Here is a 24,866-nt window from a genome sequence, read left to right on the forward strand (position 1 = left end):
GAGAAAATGACACCGTCACCCCACTCGCACACAAAGACTCAGCAGAAGGAATAAGAAAGTGACGCCTGTGGTGCAGCCAATGTTACCTAGTGCAAGCTTGTACTAGTTCCTAAGCAACAGGCCGATAAATCATGAGATGAGTTGCTGAAACAAGGAATAGCAACTTTATTCAGAAAGCTAGCAGACCAAGAAGATGGTGGATTCATGTTTCAAAGAACCACATAGCCTGAGTTAGAATTCAGGCTACTGTTATACTAAAAGGGACCCGAGTAAAGTCAAACATTTCCTGGTTCCAGTAGCCTCAGGATGGTTGTGTTAATTTCTTCTGTCCTGCTTTCTTTCATCAGTGGGCTTGTTTCCTGTGAGCTAAACAAAGGTATTTTAGCTTAACGTTCATTACCTGGGAGCCAGCGTTACCAGAGATGTGCCATCTGGTATAATCAATGTTATAGGGAATATACCATTAGTGACTAATGAACAGAATACCAAAGTTCTTCCCTATCACACCAAGAGGAGCTGGATCCCCAGGAGCCCCTCAGTAATTGAATCTCCATTTCTCCACTCTTGGTCCTTTTATGATACTGATAATATCATCAACAATTACTCAATAGGGGAGGTCCAGGGATATGGGAGATTCAGCTGCTGCCCCTGTGAAGCCGACAGGAGGCAGAGGAGGGCCTAGACTAGGTGGCCAGAGGACAAGTGGTGAGGACCACGATGAGGGTCTGCTTGTTGCCAAGGGTGAGGAGGTGGCTGAGCTTGGTTTGGGAGCAGACAGACCTGGGCTCACCAAGGGAACCAAACAGCGACCCCATTTCCTATCTTGCCAGGGCTCCGGCCTCACATTTTTGTGGTGTTTACAATCAGCTCTTCAAATGTAAATGTTCTGTGACAGAAATTTTTTTATTCCACTATGCTGAACAAAAGTCTTGGACTTGATACTCATTGGACAAAAACCACCATCACCGGGTCCTTCAGCATTCGGTGACCTGACTGGCTTGGCTTGTGCTGAGGTATCCAGCATCCCTTGAGCTGAGTTGGGTGCTCTCCCATCCAAATCAGGGTTCCTGTGAGGGGAAGGGCCTTCCTGTCCAGAAATGCTGGTTACTGGTGTGCGGTGATGAGATAAGTGATGGTGATCACCCTAATAATTATTCTCCGCTAATTTTCTCAGTCCAGAGACGAGTGAACCACGTCTCTGTTGTCTCTGGGCTTTGCCATGCTGAACATGTGCAGATGATTCCAGCACTGTCACCAGTATGAGACAGAAGAAAGAGGAATGGAAAGGATGGAATGAGGAGTTCTAAACAAGCCAAGTCCCAGTGAGTTGTGGCAAGAGCATCTTATGAATAAACAGACCAGAAGGAAACATGCTTAACCATTGATGATGATGATCTGAGGGTGGTGAAATTGTAGGCAATTTTAAATTTCTTACTTACATGTCCTGTATTTAGCTATCTTTCCCCTTGTAGCTCAGTTGATAAAGAATCTGCCTGCAGTGCAAGATTCGATCCCTGGGTTGGGAAGATATCCTGGAGAAGGAAATGGCAACCCATTCCAGTATCCTTGCCTGGAAAATGTTATGGACAGAGGAGCCTGGTGGGCTGCAGTCCATGGGGTCACAAAGAGTCAGGCATGACTGAGCAAACTAACACTTACTTACTATATGATTATATGTGTTGCTTTTACATGCAAAATACATTTTGCCATGGTCGAAGTTCACTCACCATGCAAACGTCCAGCAAATCACTTCACTTTAGCCCAGCCTTCTCTAAGCTGCATGTTTTTAAAATGAGATTACTTTCTTGAATAGATTCTTACATGAAAATTGAAAGATTATTGAAAAATAGAAGAGAAAAAATTATTCAATAAGCTATTGGGTATGGGCCACCTTTGAAATTTTAGGATACCTTGAATCTAAAAAATTTTGTTACTATGACTTTCCTTTATAAAAACATGCATACAGGTGGGAATGATGGAAATGGGAGAGGCTGGCTCAGCCCAAGGTGGAAAAACTCCCTCAAAGTCATTTGGGGCTGAAGGAGGATGTGCCCTCAGGACACCAGAGGCTGCACAGAGCCCTGGGCCCGGGATTCCAAGACAGGGCTGTGACAGACACATGAGCTGAGCTTGAGAATACTGAAGCCCTCCTGAAACTTTCTCAGGCTTCTGACCTCTGTCTCCTCTGACACAGGGAGGGAACACTCATGGGGTGAGCCACACCTTGGTAAATCTCCCCATTTCTGTTAGGGTGGACAAGTGTCCCCTCAACCCCAGAGCTTCTCAGGTGGTCCCCTTTCCAAATCTGGACTCTCTTCTGTTGCCCCCTGGGTACTGGGATGGGGGATAGGGGAGTAGGTGTGGGCGAGGAGGAGGGCATATGGATCAGACACAAGGGTCGTGGACAAGGGGGTCCAGTGTTCCTGAGGAGGGGTCTCCCTTCTCTGATGGAGCTCACAGGCAGCCTGAGGGGGGTTGGCACTAGGGACATGTGACTGGAGGGAGCTGGCTGTCGGTACAGCAGGTGTTTTTATTCCAGAGATGGAAGGTGGGGGTGGGAGGCGCGGTGTATGTGCTGGTGGGAGGTGGGGGAAGCCACTGACAGATCAGAACTGTGAACAGATGTTTCCCTGACAGAGAAGGTGCCTAACGAATATGTGAATAAAGGAGGAATCAGTGATCTCTGCTCAAGAGATGAATGTTTATTAAATTCCAGGCAACCTTCCTCCACACATTTTGACCAATGCTTCCAATCCCAGGGAAGATGGAGGGTCAATATCGGGGGCACCTCAGGCTGATCCCTGGCATTTGTACTGTCTCATTGTTGTCTGGATCCAGGGCAGAAAGCTGGAGATTCTGGTGTAGACATCTGGAGTTGTCCCATCATCTCTTCCATAGGACACAATGCCCTGGGCCACACCATCACACACGAGCGGGCCCCCAGAGTCACCCTGTGGGCAGAGAGAGCAAGGGCTGAGCTCACCTTCCTCAGGTCTAGTCTCCCTGCCACGCTGGGATGGGTGGTCTTTGTTAGGGGTCCTGGCTGATATCAGGGTCTTGTTGTTCCTGAGGTTTCATCCTGGGTTTGACAACCCCGCTGGTCTTTCTGCAGGAAGTCACTGCCCATATGTGACTGTGGGGCTGTGTTCACCCCCCAGGGACACAGGACAGAGACCAGATAGGAGGACAGGCTGCGGACACAGGGTCGAGCTTTGTTTCTGCAGCCCCCCGTCCTCACAGCTCAGCTGGGCCCAGGGTTTTGCATGGACAACACTGGGGATCTCACCGAGTAAGAATTCTTCCTCTTGTTTGGATCTCCAGCACATATCTGCGTGATGGGGTTGTAGTTTCTGAAGCGAGCGATACATTTCTCCTCACTTTGGACTTCAAGGTCCACCTCCTGTAGTTTGTCTGCAGAGGGCATATCTACCTCCAGTCGCCCCCAGCCGGCCACACTGCACATCATCCCTGGATTCACCTTCTGCCAGCGCCTGGGCAGATTGATGGGGCTCGCTGCATCCGTCATGTCAGCCTTCCAAGCCAGCTGAAGGTAGAGGACAAGCATTCTCACCTACTGATGGCCCACAGAGGCTGCACGACAGTCATGGGGTTGCCTCCTCACAGCTCTGGGACCACGGTGGGTGGCACAGGAGGAGGGTCAGGAATGAGGTCATGGGGGATGCAGGGCCCTGGATGGAAGGGTCCCGGAGTCAGTGCAGCCACGGGTCCCACCTGCAGTAACATGATGTCGTTGGCCCAAGTCTTATCATTATACCATGGATGCAGCATGGCTCTTCTCACTGGGATGACCTGCTGGGTCCTCTCTTGCTCCCTGATGTTGTGGGCCCCCAGGGTAACATTGATTGAGCTGCACAGAGAGCAGAGAGGGAGCATATGTCACAGGAGAAATGGTTCAGAGGCCAGTAGGAAAGAGCACAGCTTAAGACAGGGCGGGACTGGAGGGGAGAGAATTCTAGGCGATGGGCCTGGGGCTGAGCATCTTTGAGCTGTCTGCTTGCTGGCAGCTGAAACAGGATGGCAGTTCCTGGAGTCTGCAGAGGGTGTTCAGTCTTATACAAGCTTGACTGTCTCTAGGGAAACATGAATTTCTCACACGTGCACCCTGGGCTGCAAAGCACAACTTTAGCTTCCTTCCATTCCAGGTCTGGTCAGTTGCTTCTCCTCATGTGCCACTGGCATGCCCTTGGCCCTCTCCCCTAAAGCTCACCTGGCCTTTGAAAAGCTTCCTACATTCTCTGGGAGGGGTCAACAGAGGGTGGGGGCCCAGGCATTGCTCCTCACCTTCCCAAGCAGTGAGCTGCTGTCAGCACAAAGTCCTCACACACGAGGAAACCCCCACAGAAGAAAATGTCTTCTGAAACCTGGTATTCAACAAATGCCATGTAGGGATGGGAGTGTGGCTTGGCCTCATGGCCCCCGATGATTTTCCCTGAAAGAATGATTCCAGACTGCCCGCTGTGCTCATGGAGGCAAAAGCTGAAGAGGGGAGATGAGACCAAGGTTGCTGGTCTTTGAGAAAATTCAACCTGAGTTCAGAAATTTCCTTAGATGGACCAGGGCCAGAATGTGCACGAGTGTAGCATCTAAGCAGGTCTGTCCATGTGGGGGGGGTCTGGGAATCTGAGGGTGGGACCATCACTCACCTGCCTCCCCAGTGGGGAACAGAAGAAGGGCTGCCAGGAGTAAAAATAGGACCATCTCTCCAGGAAGGCTGATCAGATCTGAACAGCTGCTGCTTCCTTCTGGTCTTTTAACCCTGAGTATTTCCTCTGCTGTGGTGGCCGTTATCACAGTAGGCTTCTCAGAAAGTGTCCCTCCACTGTTTGATCAAGTCTTGGGGTTCCAGTGGAGTAAGAAGTTAACGAAAGCCTCTGATAAGTTCTTATCTGTGGGGTGGTGGGGATACTGCATCAGCAGATCTCCGGTCCCTGAGTCCCAGAAACCTGGGCTTCATGATGATAGATCAAAGAATGTCTTCATTTCTGTGGTTCTCCTTAGATCATCACAGTGATTGTGTCTTGGGCCTCTTTGTGTGAGAGACTGTGGGAAACACTGAAGATAAGCTCTATTGCTTCTGGTGGAGGAGAGCTTGCCATCATGATCAGATAAGAACAGTGAGATTAAGGGTGTGGTATGGCCAGAATGGTGTGAAAGTGCTGCTGAAGAGGGCTTATTCCAGTTACTAAATGACTAGTGGTTTAAAATAACGCCAACATTGCTTGACCCATGAATCTGCAATTTGCTCATGGTACAATGTGGACAGTACCCCTCTGCTCCCATTGGAGTCAGGGAAGCTTGAAGCCCAGAAGCTAAATCACTTGAAGGCTCCCTCACACTTGCCCAGTGGTTGCTGCTGGCTGTCCTTTGGGCACATTGGTTTCTTGCCACGGGGTCCCCTCATGTCATCTCACTTCATGGGATTTTTTGGCTCCATCCAAACACAGTGCCTGCCTCCCCCAGAGTGAGCATCTCCTAAAAAGTGAACCATCTAGAACCTGTGTTCTTTTCATTACCTAGACTTCGATTCTAACATCCATTCTACCATGTCTACTGCTTGGGGCAATTAAGAGCAAGAACTTTCACCAGATTAAAAAGGAAGGGCCCTAGACCCCACCTCCCAGCAGGAGGTGAAATATTGCAGTCATGGAAGAAGAGCCTGTGGGATGGAGAACACAATGGAGGTCATATCTGCACCATGCAGATGCGGAAAGGCATGGAATTGAAAAAATTGTTGTTTCTAAACATCTTGATCCCAAGCCTCTTGAAAAGTAACAACATCTTAGTTAAAAAAAAGTTGATGGTCAGTAGATATTTGCCATCACTTCATGGGCAAATAGATGGGGAAACAGTGGAAACAGTGGCTGACTTTATTTTTCTGGGCTCCAAAATCACTGCAGATGGTGAGTGCAGCCATGAATTTAAAAGACCCTTACTCCTTGGAAGGAAAGTTATGACCAACCTAGACAGCATATTAAAAAGCAGAGACATTACTGTGCCAACAAAGGCCCATCTAGTCAAGGCTGTGGTTTCTCCAGTGGTCATGTCTGGATGTGAGAGTTGGACTATAAAGAAAGCTGAGCACAGAAGAATTGATGTTTTTGAACTGTGGTGTTGGAGAAGACTCTTGAGAGTCCCTTGGACTGCAAGGAGATTCCACCAGTCCATCCTAAAGGAGATCTGTCCTTGGTGTTCATTGGAAGGAGTGATGTTGAAGCTGAAACTCCAATACTTTGGCCACCTGATGCGAAGAGCTGACTCACTGGAAAAGGCCCTGATACTGGGAAAGATTGAGGGTAGGAGGAGAAGGGGACGATGGAGGATGAGATGGTTAGATGGCATCACTGATTCAATGGTCATGGGTTTGGGTGAACTCTGGGTGTTGTTGATGGACAGGGTGACCTGGTATGCTGCGGTTCATGGGGTCGCAAAGAGTCAGACATGACTGAGCAACTGAACTGAACTGAACTGAACTGGTGGTCAATAATGATTCGGGCTGGAAAGTCACAGTGAGCCAAGGGGTCTCCTCAGACCACATGTGCTCAGAACCATGCACTGGGTGGCCTGGATATCAGATTACATGTGCTGTGAGGAAGGTTCAAGGATCAACTGTAAATCATAAGCAAAATCAGAATGGAAACCAAATGAATAGGAATTCAAAATGGTAAGTAATGATGAAAATATGGTAAAATCTGTTGACTATGTGTGAATAAAAACAAACTTGACCACTTAACTAATTCTCTAATTTCTCTAACTAATTGAAAGGTAAAACATGAAAACTTTGAATATAGGAGAATTTCTTTATACATTTAGCCTTGGAAAAACAAATTAATACAAGATATAAAAAGGACTATCGATAATGATGGACAAATTGATCCACATTAAAAATTTGTTGGGTATGTAAGAATCAAGATAATTCTATTCCTAAAGACATTATTGAGATAGTGAAAATTATAGACACAGGATGGGTGAACTAAGGAAGAGTTTTATCTGAAAGATATATATATGTATATATACATTCATAAATCTTATCTATGCTAACCTCTAGGTCACAGAGAAGTGAACAATTTTGAAAATCTACATGGAATTACAAATCCCTAGAAAATATAACTTAAGGAACATAATCAGGAAGTTTGAATTTTCCTATAAACATTACATGAATTGATTCTGTTTTCAAAGATAGTCCATCAAGGACAGCCACAGGCTCACAAGAATTCTCTGGAAATCTTTGAAAACAATTTAAAGAATGGTATACAATTTCTGCTGGCAACTATATCCCACTCATCTCCCTTATGAGACTTCAAAACCTAGATGACAAACCCAGTGATGACAATATGGGAGGAGAACTTTACAGGTTAATGTTATTCCGGTGTTGATGCAATCCCATCAGTCCATAAGCAAAAGTATTAGATCATTTCTAATTTGGGTTTCTCTGAGGATGAGTGGCTTTCATTCAAAACACAACTGCTGTAATACAACACATTGGTGAAAGAAGAAACACCATATGATAATTCAACTGAAGGGGGAAAAGCATCTATTAAAACTCACCATCATTCATTTAAAAAAATATTTACAAAATAGGAGCAGAAATGAGGGTCTTCATTCTGATAAATGATCGCCGCAAAAATCCCACACCAATCAATATACTTAATGATGAAATGCTGGATGTTTTTCATTCGAGAGCAAAACAATACAAGGTCACACAGAGAGCCATAATCATCATTTCTCTTCAATAATATACTAGAGATTTTAGCCACTGCAGTTAAGCAAGCAGTAGAAGTAAAAGGTATAAGACAGGGAAAGAGGAAATAAAACTGGATATTTAAGTTATAATATACAAAAAGAATAGCCAGGAACCTGCAGATCAATTATTACAATTAGTAATTGTCAAATTTTCTGGGCACAAAATCAACTGAAACATGAATCATCTGTCTATCTACATGGTAATAGAAAATGAAATTTAAAAAAACATTAAAATCATGGAAACGGTGAAATAACTAAGTATGAATCGTAAAGATATTGCACATTCCTGTTTGGAAGAGACAATATTTTTAAGGTATTCATTCTCCAAAAAGTGATCTACAGATTCATTGTACTCAGGAAGTATTTCACAGAACTTTATTGGTTCTAAATAGACATGGAAAACCAGTAGCCAGCATTGGAGAAGACAGGCTTAAAGAATGAGAGTAAGATGGGAGCTCTTGCTTTAACAAATGTAGTCATAGTAGTGAAGATAGTGTGGTACTGATGGGGCCATAGAGACAGCGATGACAAGATAGGGATCCCGCACACATTGAGACATTCTACACAAACATAGAGCACTTGGTTTATGATGGTTTTATGGCAGAGTGGTGAGAAACTATTTTCTTCCTCCTAAATAAGTGGTGCTTAGGAAAGCAAATGTCTCTATGGTGTCTGTAAGGACACATCTTTCTCCATGGAAAAAATCACTTGGGCCTGCGGCACCCTCTCCTGCTCCTTGACGCTGTGGCCCCAGGGTGCCGCTGACTGAGCTGCAGAGAGCAGAGCAGGGGTGTGAGGAGCGTGGGGTCACAGGAGATGCGGCCCAGGAGCCGGGACGGGCGGTGATATCAGGGCAGGGCTGCAGCTGAGGGGACACTGGGGTGACAGACAGCCCTGGGGGAGTGACACTGTGTCTTGTGCCTTTCAATGACATGAGGGCAGGGCTTCTGGGAGCTTTCCCAGGAATATTGTGAAATTAATGTGCATTTGCATGAGGAACTTATAGAGGTGAGTTTTCTAAAATCCTCATGTCCTAGGGTATAACGCATGCAGGATCTCAGAAAATTTTCTTTGGCTGCGCTAGTGGCCTTTTGTTAGCTTTTCGCTGAGGTTGTTGGGGATAGTGCTGTTGGGATTTCAGGTCACGGGGTGGGTGGAGACAATGGTGTAGCTAAGGGCCTGAGAGGTGGAGGAGGTGGGGCAGAAAGTGAGCTGCTCGGGGCCTGGGAAAGAGCCAAGACACCTGGAGAGCTCTGGATACTGTCATCTATCACCTTTGATCAATTGCACACCTGCCTCCTATCCTGGACAGGAGTGAGGGGTGGAAGGCACTGATTCATAAGCTGGGTCCACTGACAACTCCCATACTGTGGTTGGTTTGTCTGAGTTGTTTTCCTGGCTGGTGTGAGGAATTGTACTTATGTGTGTTTTGTAGCTTCACATCCTCTACCAAATGCACAGCCCATTTTTCTGGTGGTGAGAGGGGCTGAGACCCATGGAAGATCTTAGTGACAATCTTCCTGCTTGCTTGCCACCTCTCCTTGCTGAGCATCTATGTGGCATCAAATTTGTGTTCTTCGCTGGGATGGGACCTGGTTCAGAAACTGGAGGGGTGCAGAAGGGTCAGGACTGCGGGCGGCTTAGTGAAATGGGCTACACCATCAGGAATGGGCAGTCACTCACGAGTCCCTGCCCAGGAAGCAGAAAGGCCATCAGTAGCAGGAGTAGCTGCATCTTCCCAAAGGTCTGTCCAGGTCACAGCTGCTGGGGTTTCTTCCTTCCAGACAAAAGCACAGGGGAAGGAAGCAGGGGAGGCTCAGGGCCCCCACAGACCTCCCAGAGGTGTGCTCCCCTCAGCCGGGTGTCAGCATGCTACAGATATCCACCTTCTCTGCCCTGGATTGGGAGAGAATGACACCGTCACCCCACTCGCACACAAAGTCTCACCAGAAGGAATAAGAAAGTGACGCCTGTGGGGCAGCCAGTGTTATCTAGTGCAAGCTGGTACTACTTGCTAAGCAACAGGCCAATAAATCACGAGATGAGTTGTTAAAAGAAGGAATAGCAACTTTATTCAGAAAGATATCAGGCCAAGAAGATGGTGGATTCATGTTTTAAAGACCACCTAGCCTGGGCTGGAATTCAGGCTACTTTTATAGTAGAAGGGAGCAGAATAAAGTTAAACATTTCCTGATTCCAGTCAGCCTCAGGACGGTTGTGTTAATTTCTTCTGTTCTGCAGTCTTTCATCAGTGGGCTTGTTTCCTGTGAGCTAAACAAAGGTATTTTAGCTTAAAGTTCATTACCTGGGAGCCAGTGTTCCCAGAGATGTGCTATCATGTATAATTAATGTTATAGGCAATATACCACTAGTGACTAATGAACAGAATACCAAAGTTCTTCCCTATCACACCAAGAGGAGCTAGATCCCCAGGAGGCCCTCAATAACTGAATCTCCATTTCTCCACTCTTGGTGCTTTTATGATTCTGATAATATCATGAATAATTACTCAATAGGGGAGGTCCAGGGATATGGGAGATTCGGCTGCTGCCCCTGTGAAGCCGACAGGAGGCAGAGGAGGGCCTAGACTAGGTGGCCAGAGGACAAGTGGTGAGGACCACGATGAGGGTCTGCTTGTTGCCAAGGGTGAGGAGGTGGCTGAGCTTGGTTTGGGAGCAGACAGACCTGGGCTCACCAAGGGAACCAAACAGCGACCCCATTTCCTATCTTGCCAGGGCTCCAGCCTCACATTTTTGTGGTGTTTACAATCAGCTCTTCAAATGTAAATATTTATGACAGAAATTTTCATATCCCACTATGTTGAACTAAAGTCTTGGACTTGATACTCATTGGACCAAGAGCACCATCACCGGGTCCTTCAGCATTCAGTGACCTGACTGGCTTCTGTGCTGAGGTATCCAGCACCCCTTGAGCTGAGTTGGGGGCTGTCCCATCCAACTCAGGGTTCCTATGAGTGGGAGACCTTCCTCTCCAAAAATCTGGTTAGTGGTGTGTGGCGATGAGATAAGTGATGCTGATCACCCTAATAATTCATCCCTACTAATATTCTCTGTCCAGAGTCCAGAGAATCACATCTCTGATGTATCTGGGCCAGGCCATCCTGAACATGTGCAGATGATTCCAACACTGTCACCAGTATGAGAAAGAAGAAAGAGGAATGGAAAAGGTCACATGAGGAGTTCTAAACAAGCCAGTCCCCAGTGAGTTCTGGCAAGAGCATCTTACAAATAAACAACAGAGCAGAAGGACACAGGCTTAACCATTGATGGTGATGATCTGCGGGTGGTGAAATTATAGGCAATTTTCAATTTCTTACTTAGATGTACTGTGTTTAGCTATCTTCATATGATTATCTGTGTTGCTTTTACATGCAAAATACATTTTGCCATGGTCTAAGTTCACTCACCATGCGAACTTCCAGCAAACTACTTCTCTTTAGCTCAGTCATCTCTAAGCTGCATGTTTTAAAAATGAAATTACTTTCCTGAATAGATTCTTACATGAAATTCAGAGATTATTGAAAAATAGAAGAGAAAAAATTATTCAATAAGCTATTAGGTATGGGGCACCTTTGAAATAAATATTAGGATACCTTGAATCAAAAAAAATTCAACAATGACTTTCCTTTAGAGATAAATATACACACATGTAAGTATGATGGAGGTGGGAGAGGCTGGCTCAGCCCAAGGTGGAAGAGCTCCCTTAAGGTCATTTGGGGCTGAAGGAGGATGTGCCCTCAGGACACCAGAGGCTGCACAGAACCCTGTACCCAGGACTCCAAGACAGCGCTGTGACAGGCACTGAAGTAGGCCCTCGGCATCCTGAAGCCCTCCTGAAACTTTCTCAGGCTTCTGATCTCTGTCTCCTCTGATGCAGGGAGGGAACACTCATGGGGTGAGCCACATCTTTGGAAACCTCCCCCACTTCTGTTAGGGTGGACAAGTGCCCCCCTCAACCCCAGAGCTTCTCAGGTGGCCCTCTTTCCAAATCTGGATTCTCTTCTGTTGCCCCCTGGGCACTGGGATGTGGGGGAGGGGAGTCGGTGTGGACGAGGAGGAGGGCGTAAGGATGAGACACGAGGGTCAGAATCAAGAGGGCCCTGTACTCGTGAGAGGGGTCTCCCTTCTCTGCTGGAGCTCACGGGCAGCCGGGAGGGGAGCTGGCCCTGGGGACACGTGACTGAGGGAGCTGGCTGTCAGTACAGCAGGTGTTTTTATTCCAGAGATGGAAGGTGGGGCTGGGAGGCGCGGTGTATGGGCTGGGGTGGGGGGCAGCTGGTGACAGATCAGAAATGGGAAGAGATGGTTCCCTGACATAGTAGGTACCTAATGAATATGTGAATAAAGGAGGAATCAGTGATTTCTGCTCAAGAGATGAAAGTTTATTAAGTTTCAGACAGCCTTCCTCCACACACTTTGACCAACGCCTCCAATCCCCGGGAAGATGGACGGGTCCATCCCAGGGTGCACCTCAGGCTGATCCCTGCTGTTTGTACTGTCTCATTGTTTTTTGGATCCAGGTCAGAAAGCTGGAGACTCTGGTATAGACATTTGGAGCCGTACCATACACGTCTCCATAGGACACAATGCCCTGGGCCACACCGTCACACACGAGCGGGCCCCCGGAGTCACCCTGCGGGCAGAGAGAGCAAGGGCTGAGCCCTGCTTCTTCAGGCCTAGTCTCCCTCCCACCCTGGGGTGGGTGGTCTTTGTTAGGGGTCCTGGCTGACATCAGGGTCCTGTTGGTCCCGAGGTTTCATCCTAGCATTGACAATCCTGCTGCTCCACCTGCAGGAAGCCCCTGCCCATTTGTGACTGTGAAGCAGTGCTCACCCCCCAGGGACACAGGACTGAGACCAGATAGGAGGACAGGCTGCGGACACAGGGACGGGCTTTGTTCCCACAGCCCCCCGTCCTCACAGCTCAGCTGGGCCCAGGGTTTTGCATGGACAACACTGGGGATCTCACCGAGAAAGAATTCTTCCTCTTGTTTGGATCTCCAGCACATATCTGCGTGACGGGGATGTAGTTTCTGAAGCGAGCGATACATCTCTCCTCACTTTGGACTTCAAGGTCGACCTCCTGTAGTTTGTCTGCAGAGGGCATATTTACCTCCAGTCGACCCCAGCCGGCCACACTGCACATCATCCCTGGATTCACCTTCTCGAAGCTCCTGGGCAGACTGATGGGGCTCACTGCATCCGTCATATCAGCCTTCCAAGCCAGCTGAAGGTAGAGGACAAGCATTCTCACCTACTGATGGCCCACAGAAGCCGCAGGACAGTCATAGGGTTGCCTCCTCACAGCCCTGGGACCACGGAGGGGTGGCACAGGAGGAGGGCCAGGAATGAGGTCCTGGGGGATGCAGGGCCCTGGATGGAAGGGTCCCGGAGTCAGTGCAGCCACGGGTCCCACCTGCAGTAACATGATGTCGTTTTCAAATGTTTTATCATTATAATGTGGGTGCGGGAAGGCTCTCCTCACGGGGATGACCTGCTGGGTCCGCTCTCGTTCCATGATGCTGTGGGCCCCCAGGGTGACATCAATTGAGCTGCACAGAGAGCAGAGAGAGGGCGGGTGTCACAGGAGAAACGACCCAGGAGCCAGGGGGAAAGAGCTCAGCTTGGGACAGGGCAAAACTTGGGGCGGGGCAGGGGGAGGGTGTGGCGAAATTCTAGGTGATGGGCCCTGGGGCTGAGCGTCTCTAAACTGTCTGCTCCCTGGCAGCCTGGGCAGGGTGGCAGTTCCTGGAGTCCACGGAGGGTGTTCAGTCCTGCACAAGCTTGACTGTCTCGAAGGAAAACAGGAATTTCTCACATTTGCACTGTGGGCTCCAGGCCACAACCTTGGTTTCCTTATGTTCCAGGTTTGATCAGTCCCTTCCCTCCATGCGCGACTGGCATTGACCTGTCCCTCTCTCCCCAGTGCTCACCTGTCCTCTGAATAGCTTCCTCTGTTACCTGGGTGCACAGGTCTACAGCTCTAAGAGGGTTCCCTGGGAGGCTCAACAGAGGCATGGAGGCCCAGGCCCTGCTCCTCACCTTCCCAGGCAGTGAGCTGCTGTCAGCACGAAGTCCTCACGCACAAGGAAACCCCCACATATGTGAGGTTTCCCTGAAATCTTGAACCGAAGAAATGCCATGTAGGGACGGGAGTGTGGCTTGGCCTCATGGCCCCCGATGATCTTCCCTGAAAGAAAGATTCCAGCCTGCCCGCTGTGCTCAGGGAGCCAAAATTTGAAGAGGGGAGATGGGATCACGGTTTTCCTGAGTTCAGATAATTTCTTAGATGGACCAGACCCAGGCTGTGCATGAGTGTATTGTCTGAGCAGGTCCATCCTTGTGGGGTGGGACTGGGCCTCTGAGGGTGGGACCGTCACTCACCTGCCTCCCCAGTAGGGGACAGAAGAAGGGCCACCAGGAGCAAGAACAAGACCATCTCTCCAGGAAGACTGCCCAGCTCTGAGCAGCTGCTGCTTCCTTCTGGTCTTTTAACCCTGAGTTGTCCCCTCCCATACTCTGGCCTTATCATGTGAACCTTCTCTGAAAGCCTCAAACCACTTTTTTGGAGTCAGAGTGGACTGTGAATTTGGATTTAATTAAAGCGTCTGCTGAGTTTTCATCCATTGGGTGGGGCAGGGGTCGGGGTTGGGGGGGCGGTGGTTCCATCAGCCAGTCCTTAAGCCCTCAGGTGCCTGAGCCCCAGAAACCTGGGCCTCATGATGAGAGATCAAAGAATGTTTTCGTGTGGTTCATTTGAGATCACCAAGGTGATTGTGCATTGAGACCCCTTCTTCAGCAAGAATGTGAGAAATATTGGAAATGAGATTCCTTGCTTCATGTAGAGGAGATAAACCATCATGATCAAACTATAAAGGCAAGATCCATGGTGTGAAATAGACATAATGCTGTGAAAGTGATGCTGAAGAGGGCTTATTCCCCTTACTAAAGGACTCAGTGGTTTAAAATAACAGCAACATTGCTTTACCCATCTGCATTTTGGTCCGGGTACAGTGTGGATGGCATCCCTCTACTCACCTTGGCATCAGGGTTGCTTGAAGCCTGGAGGCTAAATCACTTGCAGGATTGCTCACACATACCCAATGGTTGGTGCTGGCTATCCACTCGGCACGTTGGTTTTTCTCCACAAGAGTCCCTCAAGTAGTCTCACTTCATGGGATTCTTTGGCTCCCTCATAACACAGCGGTTGGTTTCCCCAGAGTGAGCATCTCCTAAAAACTGAGCCAACTAGAAGCTGTGCTTTTTTCATTACCTAGATTTTGATGTCATATGGCACCTATTCTACCATATCCCACTGCTTAAAGCAATCAAGAGCTCCCCTCACCCAGGTTAAAGAAGGAGGCCCTCGACCTCCTTTGCTGCAGTCACATCCCATATCTCCATGTGGGATGGAGACAGGCAAAGGCAGCCGTGTCCCCATCATGAAAATGGGGCAAGTCATGGAATCAAAAAATTTGTTGTTTCTAAACATCTTGATCCCAAAGCCTCTTAATAAGCAACAACACCTTAGTTAAAGAAACAAAGCCCATGGTCAATAGTGATTCTGGCAAGAGAGTCACAGTGAGCCAAGGGGTGTCCTCATCCCACATGGGCTCGGACACCCCGCACTGGACGACCTGGATGAGATATCAGAATACAAGTGAGGTGAGGAATGTTGCCTTCCATAGGGAATGCAGAAGGGCATGGCAGCCCACTCCAGTATTCCTGCCTGGAGAATCCCATGGACAGGGGAGCCTGGCGGGCTACAGTGCATGGGGTCACAGAGACTCAGACACAACTGAGCGACTGTTAGTACTACTACTACGTAGGGAGTGAACATCCAAGGGCTGTGAGGAGGGTGTTTACACAAGGGTTGACCAGTAGGCGGTAAAGGAGCCCAAGGAGGATTCAGGGACTCCAACAGAAAAGGGCATCTGGTGGGATGTGTCAGAGCAGGACAAATAGGGCGAGGTGGGCTTTGCTTTGAAGTGGCTGCCTGACATGGATCACCAGGGCCTGGGTGGGGAGAGCAGGGGATGCACTTGGAGAAGATGAGTAAGAGAAGTGTTTTATAAATCTCCGTGGGGACTAATCAAATAATTAAACATATTAAGACAAGTGCCCCGATTTCTTACTGTCTGAAGATTAGATGGTATTGGTGGCATCAATGTTAATTTCCTGGCTTTGATGGTTGAATTGTGGTCGCATAAGCAGTCCCTTGTTTGTAGAAATTGCACTCTGAAGTTTTTGAGAACTGATGGAACACCATGTCAGTAACTTTACTCTCAAATGGTTCAGGAAAATAAAAGCTTTTGTATCATAATTGCTACTTTTCTGTAAGCCTGAGATTACTTCAAAAGTAAAAGGAAAGCCATAGCCTTCACATATATGAACAACAACCAGTTTGAAGATGCATTTGTAAAGATAATCTGTCACAGCAGCAACAAAAAACATAAAAGAGCTTGGGAAAAACATAACCAGAATTGTGAAACACTATTTGAGCAAAATGTTAAAGGATTCCTGAAAAATATATAAACAGACTTTACAAATAGAAAGACAGTCTTAGTTCTATGATAGGGTAGAACCACAGCAAAAAAGCATTGATTCTCCTGAAGATAATATAATAATGTGATTTCGATTAAAAAAAAAATTTTTTTTTCTCCTAGTGTTAGGAAGCTCTAGCTAATGTCTAAAATTTATTTGGAAAATAGCTTGAAGGAATAACTAGTCAGATATCAAAAAACATCCTATAAGATGTATTTTCTGAAAACAGTGTGTTGCCCACTCATGATCAGACAGACAGACCAAAGAAAAAGCATAGAAAATTCAGACACATTCCCAAGCACATATGAAAATGTAGTTTACACTAAGGTGACAGTTTAAAAAAAATCACTGGGTAAAAGTGGTACTTTTTAATAAATGATACTGGAGCAATAAGTTAGTCATACATCACATAAACCACCTGAGTAAGTGCAAAATATGAGAGACAAATGTATGAAATAAAGCCATAGTAATAAATAAATGTGGATAAATCCCTTCATAAAATTAGAGGTCTAGCAATGACTCTAAATAGAGAAACATTAAAAGAAGAGATTGATAAATAAATTGTGATATGTAAAATAGTTTATTTTTTTAATTTTTTAATTATTATTATTATTATTTATAAAATAAAGTTTATATCTCAAAGATCAAGCATAAATAAGCAAAACCAAAATACAGACAATAACTTGGGAAAAATTATTGGAACATATATCACAATCAAAGAGTTGATCTATATAAAAACAAAGAGTTAGAAAATCTAAAGAAGAACCAAGCAGTACTGAAGAATACAATAACTGAAATTTAAAATACACTAGAAGGAATCAATCGGAGAAGGCAATGGCATCCCACTCCAGTACTCTTGCCTGGAAAATCCCATGGATGGAGGAGCCTGGTCGGCTGCAGTCCATGGGGGTCACTAAGAGTCAGACACGACTGAGCAACATCACTTTCATTTTTCACTTTCATGCATTGGAGAAGGAAATGGCAACCTATTCCCGTATTCTTGCCTGGAGAATCCCAGGGACGGAGGAGCCTGGTGGGCTGCTGTCTATTGGGTTACACAGAGTCGGACATGACTGAAGTGACTTAGCAGCAATAGTAGAAGGAATCAATAGTAGATTAGATGATAAATGGAGTGAATCAGCATAATAGAAGAGAGAGCAGCAGAAATCACTCAACCTGAACAGACAAAAAAGAGAGAGAGAGAGAGACTATTTCTAATGAGGACAGTTTAAGAGAACTCTGAGATAATATCAAGGATACTGATACTCACAGTATAGGAGTCCCAGAAGGAGAAGAGAGAAGAAAAGGGTTAGAGACCATATTTGAAGACATAATAGCTGAAAACTTCCCTAACACAGGAAAAGAAAGAAATGTCCAGGTCCAGGAAACACAGACAGTCCCAAACAGGATAAACACAAAGATGACCACAGTAAGACACTGTAATTGAAATGGCAAAAATTAAATATTAATTTTATATTAATATGAACATTAAAATCAGTAAAGGAAAAGCAAAAAAGTTATGTTTAGGGGAATGACCAGATACCAGCAGACTTTTCAACAGAAAATTTGCAATCTAGAAGGGAGTGGTATGATATATTTCTAGTCAGGAAAGGAAAAAAAATCTTATAACCAAGAGTACTCCACTGGGCAGGCTATATTTGAAGGAGAAAGCTAAAGTTTTACAACAAGCAAAAGCTAGGAGTTCAGCAACACAAAGACACGCTTGTAAGAAATGTTATATGGTCTTCCCTCAATGAAAAAGAAAAGACCACAACTAGAAGTATGAAAATTATCAAAGAAAAAGTCTCATTGGTAAGGAAAAATGAAGGTATATGTGTCTGGGAGAGAGTGATGGACAGGGAAGCCTGGCATGCTGCAGTCCATGAGGTTGCAGAGCTGGCCATGACTGAGCAACTGAAGAGCAACCTTCAGGGTAGCTGTCAAACACATATAGAGCCAGTAGGAAAGTCAAAGATGAAAGTAGTAAACTCATCTATATCCACAATAGGTAGTTAAGGAATAGTTGAAATAAAAAGCCATGAAATACAATGTCAAAAAAATGAACAATGAGAGGGATAAAAATGCAGAGTTGTAAGGATATGTTAAACTTAAGAGGCCAGCAATTGAAAAGAATTACAGTTACAGAATACTGATGTATATATATTGATATATATATGAGCCTGAATATAATCACAAAATCTATACTAGATACACACACAGAAAAAAGAGAAAAGAATCCAAATGTAACACTAAGGATAGTCATCAAATCACAAGGGAAGAGAGCAAAAGAAGAAACGAAAAAAGAAGCACAGAAACAACTAGAAAACAATGAATAAAATGGCAAAAATTACCTACTGATCAATAACTACTTTAAATATAAATGGACTAAATGAGCCAATTAAAAGACATGGAATACCTAAATGGATACAGAAACAAGATTCACACATATGCTGCCTACAAGAGACTCAGTTCAGATCTAAAGATACACACAGACTGAAATTAAGGGGATAGAAAAAGTATTCCAAGCAAATGGAGGCAAAATGAAAGCCAGGCTGGCAATACTTGTATCAGACAAAATAGTTTTAAAACAAAGACTGTGACAAGAGACAAATAAGGACATTACATAATGATCAAGGGATCAATTCAAGTAGAAAATATATCAATTTTAGATATATACACAACCAACATAGTAGCACCTAAAAACATAAATATTAACAAGCATAAAGGGAGAAATTGATGGTCATGCAGTAAAAATATGAAGTAACACCCCAGTTACTTCAATGGACAGATCATTCAGATAAAAAATAAATAAGAAAACAAAGGCCTTAAATAACATATTAGACTAGATGGATATTTATTTATCATATATATATATATATATATATATATGATATATATATACACAGACACACATATATCTCTTTCTCCAGGAAGTTTGAAAGGGTCCGTGACCAAGGAGACTGGAAGGTCATTATAAGGGCAGGAATTTTATCATCTGAGAAGCATACAGAGGAATCTAATCTCAAGTATCTCAGCTAGTGGGATTCTTTGTCTGGTGTGGTGACTCAACACGTTACTCTTAAAGAGTCTTAGTGGTCTTATGTTTATTGGGCTAGTAGCCTTTCACTGACCATCACTAATAGGAATGGAAATACCAAGTTACCAAGATGTAACACAGGGAGTCTCATCTTCCCTTGGCAATTAGGATCACCCACCTAACTTGCATAATAAGTTTATCTGTCTGTCTATAGCTTTCCTACAAATTAAGGCCTCTAAACATCAGAAGCGTCCAAGGTCATAGAGGCAGAAGTAAAATTCCTGAGACTGAGTTAATAGGTTTAATAGTAGGAATGAGAGCCACTCCTATGGTCGCGTCTTTGTCTCTAGAACCATGTATTCTAGCTATGAGAGAAACAACACCCTATACTCACTGCTGGCTTAAAGCATACACCACATCCCAAAAGACAACATCCCAACCTTGAAGGGGGTTGTGTTTCCACTATCTACATTACTAAGTCTTACACAGTTCTCAGGCCAACTGTTTCTGAGTGATATGGGATGTGAACTCATGGCTTCAACATTCTTTCACAGTAAAACGTTTGTTGGCCAAAAGTCGCGTTGTGTGGGATACAGAGACAGGAAATAAACCCTGCCAGACCACAGACCGACAGCAGCGTGGTCATGGGCAGGGAAGGCAGAGCCATTCCTGTTCCAAGCACATTCCCTAACAAACTAGCAGGGGCTTGACCTTTCAGGTCCATCATCCCCAGAGCTGGCCTGGCGCTGGCGGTTCTCTCCCCAGGAATACTGGGAAAGGGCCGGCCTTTAGGGTAACTGTATCCCAGAATAGTGACACACGCCTCAGAGAGGCACAGTGCTGTGTGTTAGGGGGAGGGCGGCACCAGCCAAGACCTGGAACTCAGGTTCAGCTCCCAGGCAGCTCAGCACAGCCGTGAAGACCCTGGAGGGCTGGCGGATGGAAGTGTCTGGTGAGGGGAGACCAGCACAGGGAGATCCTTGCCCAGCAAAATCACATATTCTCCAAACCAAGACCTTCCCAAGGATGGAAAGTCTAGGTCATCTTGGACCCTATGGAGCAGAAGTAATGGGACGGCATTTCTCCGTTTGTCCAGACCACGTGGGCCTCGCTGACTGCAGTTTGGTTTCCACAGGCAGGAGCTTGCAGCCATGACATGGAGCCTGTTGCTGATCCATCCCATGGATGAGTGTTTAGAATCAGATTCTAATTGCCTTTCAAATGGGTGTTCCTACCGTTTGAGCATGTGCAATGACATTTCTACCTGCTATCTTAAGAGTGGGCTTCCCTGGTAGCTCAGCTGGTAAACAATCCACCTGCGATGTGGTGAGACTTGAGTTCGATCCCTGGGTTGGGAAGATCCCCTGGAAAAGGGGAAGGGTACCCACTCCAGTATTCTGGCCTGGAAAATTCCATGGACAGAGGAGCCTGGCAGGCTACAGTTTATGGGTTTGCAAAGAGTCGGACATGACTGAGCGACTGAGCGACTAAGCAGAGCACAGCACATTCAGAGTAAAAAATAAGGCTGCCCTGTTCCTTCTCTTCCCTCCCTGCTGCCCCCTCCCCCGGGGGCGAGGATGCTCCAGTGAGCAGAGCACTATCTTCATGTCTAGAAACAAAATGACTGATGTTCTAGAGTTACATGTAATAACACTCTTCTCTGGATGAGAACAAGGGGCTTCTCAGGAGGCCCAGCCCTGTTCTGGGCCAGCTCCCCTGGCTGTGGGGTTACAGGTCAGCTCAGGTAGCCCCCGTCCCCAGTAGGCAGGCCTCTGTCCTGGAGTTGCAGCCCAGGCTGTGCTCTTGGAGTCGGGGACCCGTGGTGTGACCCGCTCCTTCCTGCCATGTACACAGAGCAAAGAGTAAGGAGTTCACCCTGAGCCCCAGGACCAGAGAGGTTCATGGTTTCCCCTGATGGTGCTCAGCTTCAGCCCTTGCAGGAGGGCCGGCCCTGGAGGACAGGTGTGGGTAAGCAGACCTGGGTGACAGCTTTGCATGGGGTTTAGGGGAAGAGATGGTGGGAGGGGGAAGAGGAGGAAGCAGAAAACAGCAGAATCCTGTCATTGCCTTTCTAAACACACAGTGAGTATTTGTGAATAGGAGTCAGTGAATAAATAAGCCACCAGCCCTTCCAGCCCCAGCTGAGAGACAGTTACTGAGCTGTGGGCACCCCCAACCCTGCAGTGTGATTCTGGATCAGCCTCAGGGAAGGTGATCTGGTTCCCGCAGTCAGAGGCCTTTCATGGTTTTCTTTATCCAGGGCAGGAAATTTGAGACTGTGGTGCAGGACCCTGGAGGTGGCACATTATTTTGTCCATAGGAGACAATGCCCGGGGGCTACACTGTCACACCCGACACAGGACACAAAAGGGGAAGGACTGAGCCAGCTCTCCTCCTGGTCCTGCCCCTCCATCTTAAGACCCTCTAGGCGATGGTGGCCTTACAGGGCCTCCATCAGAGCCCAGGGCAGGCCCCTGGGGGCTGCTCAGCTCTCAAGCCGGGAGCCTGGACATTGTCAGAACTTCACTGCACCCAAGAGGCAGCTCCTTCTCCTCCCCCAGGTCCCTGATCTGCTCCACAGGAAGACACTGGGGGACTGTTGACTCCGGGCTGGTCTCCAAGGACACAGAAGCAGGGGTCGGGCTAACACTCAGAGTGAAGGACGAGCCTATTTCCCAATTCAGGTGTGCTCTCACGGCAGCGGGTAATTACACAGAACCCAGGGGGCAGCCTCCATCCTACACATCAAGGCGGTTCTACTCCTGGGCTTAGGAGACAGAGTTAGTGTCCCCCTGTCCTCACAGGACTGACCCTCTCCCTCTGTGTTGCCCACAGTGCTGGACGTGGTGGAGGTCACACAGGCTAGTGTGGTTGGGAGCAGCCGTTTGTGGCTGCGGTTCGTGCAGGACTTGTGATGCTGTCCCTCCTCTTATCAGCTCCATGTACTCCTTTTGCAGAAGTGAGTGACACAAGATCTTCTCTGCATCTCACATCAAAGCTGCACAGATGGTAGATCTTCTCTTATCGAGGTGGAATGTGAGGAGGGCCCAGTGTGAACCAAATGCATCTAAACCTGAGGTTCTCAACTGAAGCTGATTCCTGCCCAGCTCCTTTACAATGCCCTGCCTACCACCCCCACCCACCACATCCCCGCCAACATGATATCTCCCCTGGGGGACATTTGTTCTGCCCGTAGTCCGAGTCCCCGTTCGGGAAGAAGACTCCTCGAAACAATGCCACTCGCAATAGGGGAATTTATTACTGACTCAAGCCAGGGCCTCCCGCGCTCACCAAGTGTGTGAGGACAAATGGCCCCAAGCCCCAGTTCTCTCGGGTATTTATTAGGTCAAAATAAGCAGCAGGTAGTTGGCGCAATCGGATTGGTTACACAGTGGGTAGTTGGCGCAAGCTGATTGGTTACACAGTTGCAAGGTAATTTTTGTTGGCCCAACGTGGGGCTTTCAGCTTTCCCCTGATAGGTTCCCTTTTTTCTGGCTAGGCATATGTTGATTGGCTGGCTCCAGGAGGCCTGATAATTATGTTACGCTGGGAAACCAGGCCTACTCCTAATCTAGGCTGCCTGCCATGGCGTTAGCCGTGACAGCCTCACACATTTAGCAAAGCCTGGAGACACCTTTGGTTCAGAACTTAGAGGAGAGGGGGATGTTGATACTGGCACCTAATGGGGAGAGGACAGGGATGCTCTAAACACCCTGCATTCAGCATGTTTATAGTGATTCTGAAGAGCCCTAAAGATGACTCAGAGTTGATGATGAAGGCCCAGAAGGATCTGCTCTACTTTCTTCTTTGAGGTGGACATAGAGGTCCTGCCACTCCAGGGAACCCCTTTCTCTTCTTTCTCTCCCTGTTGTTCTTCACTGTATCCTCTCTGTCTCTTTCACACACACACCACACACTCACCCCTTTCAAGGCTGCTGGAATGCCTGATGCCGGGAGAAGAGAGAGGAGACACACGCTCAGGTCTGGAAGCCAGGTGTTCCCTGAGACTTATTGGGAATTCTGTGACCTAGAGGGGCCTTCCTGAGGATTAGGGGCATGATGGGCTTTAAGGGGAAAACCAGAGGCAGATGCAGGGTGAGTGGCACAGAAGACCTGCCGGAGTCCTGCTCTGGTTTCCCCTGAGGCTGGCCCAGGTTCCAGGTTAATTCTCGTTCAGGACCTCATCAATCCAGGGCCGGTAATGGGAGATCCGGGTGAAGACAGCGGGGGGCTTTGCATTGGACTGCCCATAGGAGACAATGCCCTGGACCACCCCAGCACACAGAAGAGGGCCCCCTGAGTCTCCCTGTGGGACAAAGAAGGAAAGGGAGAGAGATAGTGTGAGCTGGGAAACCACCCCGTCCTCCCGGTGCTCCCAACTCTGAGTTGGTCGGACCTGCCATCAGGCTCAGGAGCACTGGCTCCTCATGAGGTGATATGTCTCTGATGCTGTTTCCTTTCCTTCCTGGCACCCCCTGACCCTGGACAGCACCCCCTGACCCTGGACAGCACCCCCTGACCCTGAGCAGACCCTGGTCAGAGACCCCATGGGGCCGAGGGAGGAGGATCTAAAGAGGGACAGTCCCAGTCCTCAGACCTGAGGTCTCACACTTGGTTGTGAGACGCTCCAAACTCATTTCCTTCCAAAGGTGTCTGCACCCTGGACAGTGATATGTGGGGAAGACCGTAGTCTGAGAATCATGTTAAACGCAAATTTTGTGCTCTGGGGATGGCCCACACACAGCTGGAGATTGTGGTCAAAAGCAGGGAAGAGGCTGCAGGCCTGGGGCTCCCCAAGTCTCGGCTTCATCTCTTGCAGAGTGCTGGAGGCTGGTTCCTTCATATCTATTTTTCCCCAGCCAGCCACCCAGCACATTCTCCCGGAAAGGATGAAGGTGAATTGGGGTGGAAGGGAGAGTGTCCCCATGGCCAGGGTCAGGCTGGCCTTCTCCTTCAGCTGTGAAGGAAATGGGGGCTGTCAGTGAGGGAAATGGGGGCTGTCAGTGAGGGAAATGGGGGCTGTCAGTGAGGGAAACGGGCTTGGGGCCGGGTGGGGGCAACCAGGGAGGGACAGGGCAGCTGCTCCACCTGAGAGCCACTTGCAGAGGCTGAGCTGAGGGCTGCTGGTGAGGGGCAGGTGGGGAAAGTGTGAGGGTAACGGGACCTGAGGGAGAAGTCCTGGGGAACAGGGAGCGGGGGTGGAAGCCTGGAGAACAGGGAGCAGGGAGCAGGGAAGGAAGCTCTAGAGAACAGGGCATGCGTAGGGGAAGAAGAATTTGCACCTTCAGTAACATGATCAACAGAGAAGTCAAGTCCTGCTAATGGGATTGTAGATATAGAATGGTTTGTTCAAAGGGCGCTGGGGTTTCTAATCTCACATTAGGAATCAAGCTTGTTTGATTGAAAGAGAATATACACAGATGTCAGGATCTGAGGTTTGCTTCTGTTTTACCATCACAACCGTGGGAATTACCATTACCATTGCTTTACTAATGTAGATTGTAG

General features: G+C 47.4%; 3 protein-coding genes across 4 annotated transcripts; all 3 read right to left on the reverse strand.

Annotated features, from left to right (window-relative positions):
- Nucleotides 1-2,687: 2,687 nt before the first annotated feature.
- LOC133068420 (mast cell protease 1A-like) lies at nucleotides 2,688-4,736 on the reverse strand. Its single transcript, XM_061159653.1, has 5 exons — nucleotides 4,665-4,736; nucleotides 4,303-4,450; nucleotides 3,733-3,868; nucleotides 3,287-3,544; nucleotides 2,688-2,951 (listed from the first exon to the last, which is right to left on the reverse strand). The coding sequence occupies exons 1-5, from the start codon at nucleotides 4,717-4,719 to the stop codon at nucleotides 2,790-2,792; spliced, it is 759 nt and encodes a 252-aa protein (XP_061015636.1). The 5' UTR covers nucleotides 4,720-4,736; the 3' UTR covers nucleotides 2,688-2,789.
- A 5,157-nt stretch (nucleotides 4,737-9,893) lies between these two features.
- Nucleotides 9,894-14,267, reverse strand: LOC133068421 (mast cell protease 1A-like). Of its 2 annotated transcripts, none has more exons than XM_061159654.1 (5): nucleotides 14,165-14,232; nucleotides 13,823-13,970; nucleotides 13,197-13,332; nucleotides 12,750-13,007; nucleotides 9,894-10,032 (listed from the first exon to the last, which is right to left on the reverse strand). In XM_061159654.1, the coding sequence occupies exons 1-5, from the start codon at nucleotides 14,217-14,219 to the stop codon at nucleotides 9,982-9,984; spliced, it is 648 nt and encodes a 215-aa protein (XP_061015637.1). In that variant the 5' UTR covers nucleotides 14,220-14,232; the 3' UTR covers nucleotides 9,894-9,981. The 2 variants fall into 2 exon arrangements, with proteins under 2 accessions (XP_061015637.1, XP_061015639.1); XM_061159656.1 differs by lacking the exon at nucleotides 9,894-10,032 and adding an exon at nucleotides 12,148-12,414 and having other exon boundaries at nucleotides 14,165-14,267.
- A 9,256-nt stretch (nucleotides 14,268-23,523) lies between these two features.
- Nucleotides 23,524-24,655, reverse strand: LOC133067953 (mast cell protease 2-like). Its single transcript, XM_061159039.1, has 3 exons — nucleotides 24,644-24,655; nucleotides 24,066-24,318; nucleotides 23,524-23,669 (listed from the first exon to the last, which is right to left on the reverse strand). Exons 1-3 carry the CDS (start codon nucleotides 24,653-24,655, stop codon nucleotides 23,524-23,526), a joined length of 411 nt encoding a protein of 136 aa, XP_061015022.1.
- Between the last annotated feature and the right edge of the window lie 211 nt (nucleotides 24,656-24,866).

The sequence above is a fragment of the Dama dama genome, chromosome 13 (genome assembly GCF_033118175.1).
Source record: "Dama dama isolate Ldn47 chromosome 13, ASM3311817v1, whole genome shotgun sequence".
In the NCBI taxonomy this organism is placed as follows: Eukaryota; Metazoa; Chordata; class Mammalia; order Artiodactyla; family Cervidae; genus Dama; species Dama dama.

Excerpts from the sequence above, each read along its gene's own strand:
- LOC133067953 (XM_061159039.1), bottom strand. Across the intron at positions 23,670-24,065 it reads GAGCACAAAATTTGCGTTTA|AGGGAGACTCAGGGGGCCCT; the intron begins ACATGATTCTCA and ends TCTTTGTCCCAC.
- LOC133068421 (XM_061159656.1), bottom strand. The coding sequence starts at position 14,219 with ATGGTCTTGTTCTTGCTCCTGGTGGCCCTTCTTCTGTCCCCTACTGGG. Across the intron at positions 13,008-13,196 it reads ACGACATCATGTTACTGCAG|CTGGCTTGGAAGGCTGATAT; the intron begins GTGGGACCCGTG and ends CTCTACCTTCAG. Across the intron at positions 12,415-12,749 it reads AGAGGAAGAATTCTTTCTCG|GGTGACTCCGGGGGCCCGCT; the intron begins GTGAGATCCCCA and ends CTCTGCCCGCAG.
- LOC133068420 (XM_061159653.1), bottom strand. The coding sequence starts at position 4,719 with ATGGTCCTATTTTTACTCCTGGCAGCCCTTCTTCTGTTCCCCACTGGG. Across the intron at positions 4,451-4,664 it reads GTTCCCCACTGGGGAGGCAG|GGAAAATCATCGGGGGCCAT; the intron begins GTGAGTGATGGT and ends TCATTCTTTCAG. Across the intron at positions 3,545-3,732 it reads ACGACATCATGTTACTGCAG|CTGGCTTGGAAGGCTGACAT; the intron begins GTGGGACCCGTG and ends CTCTACCTTCAG.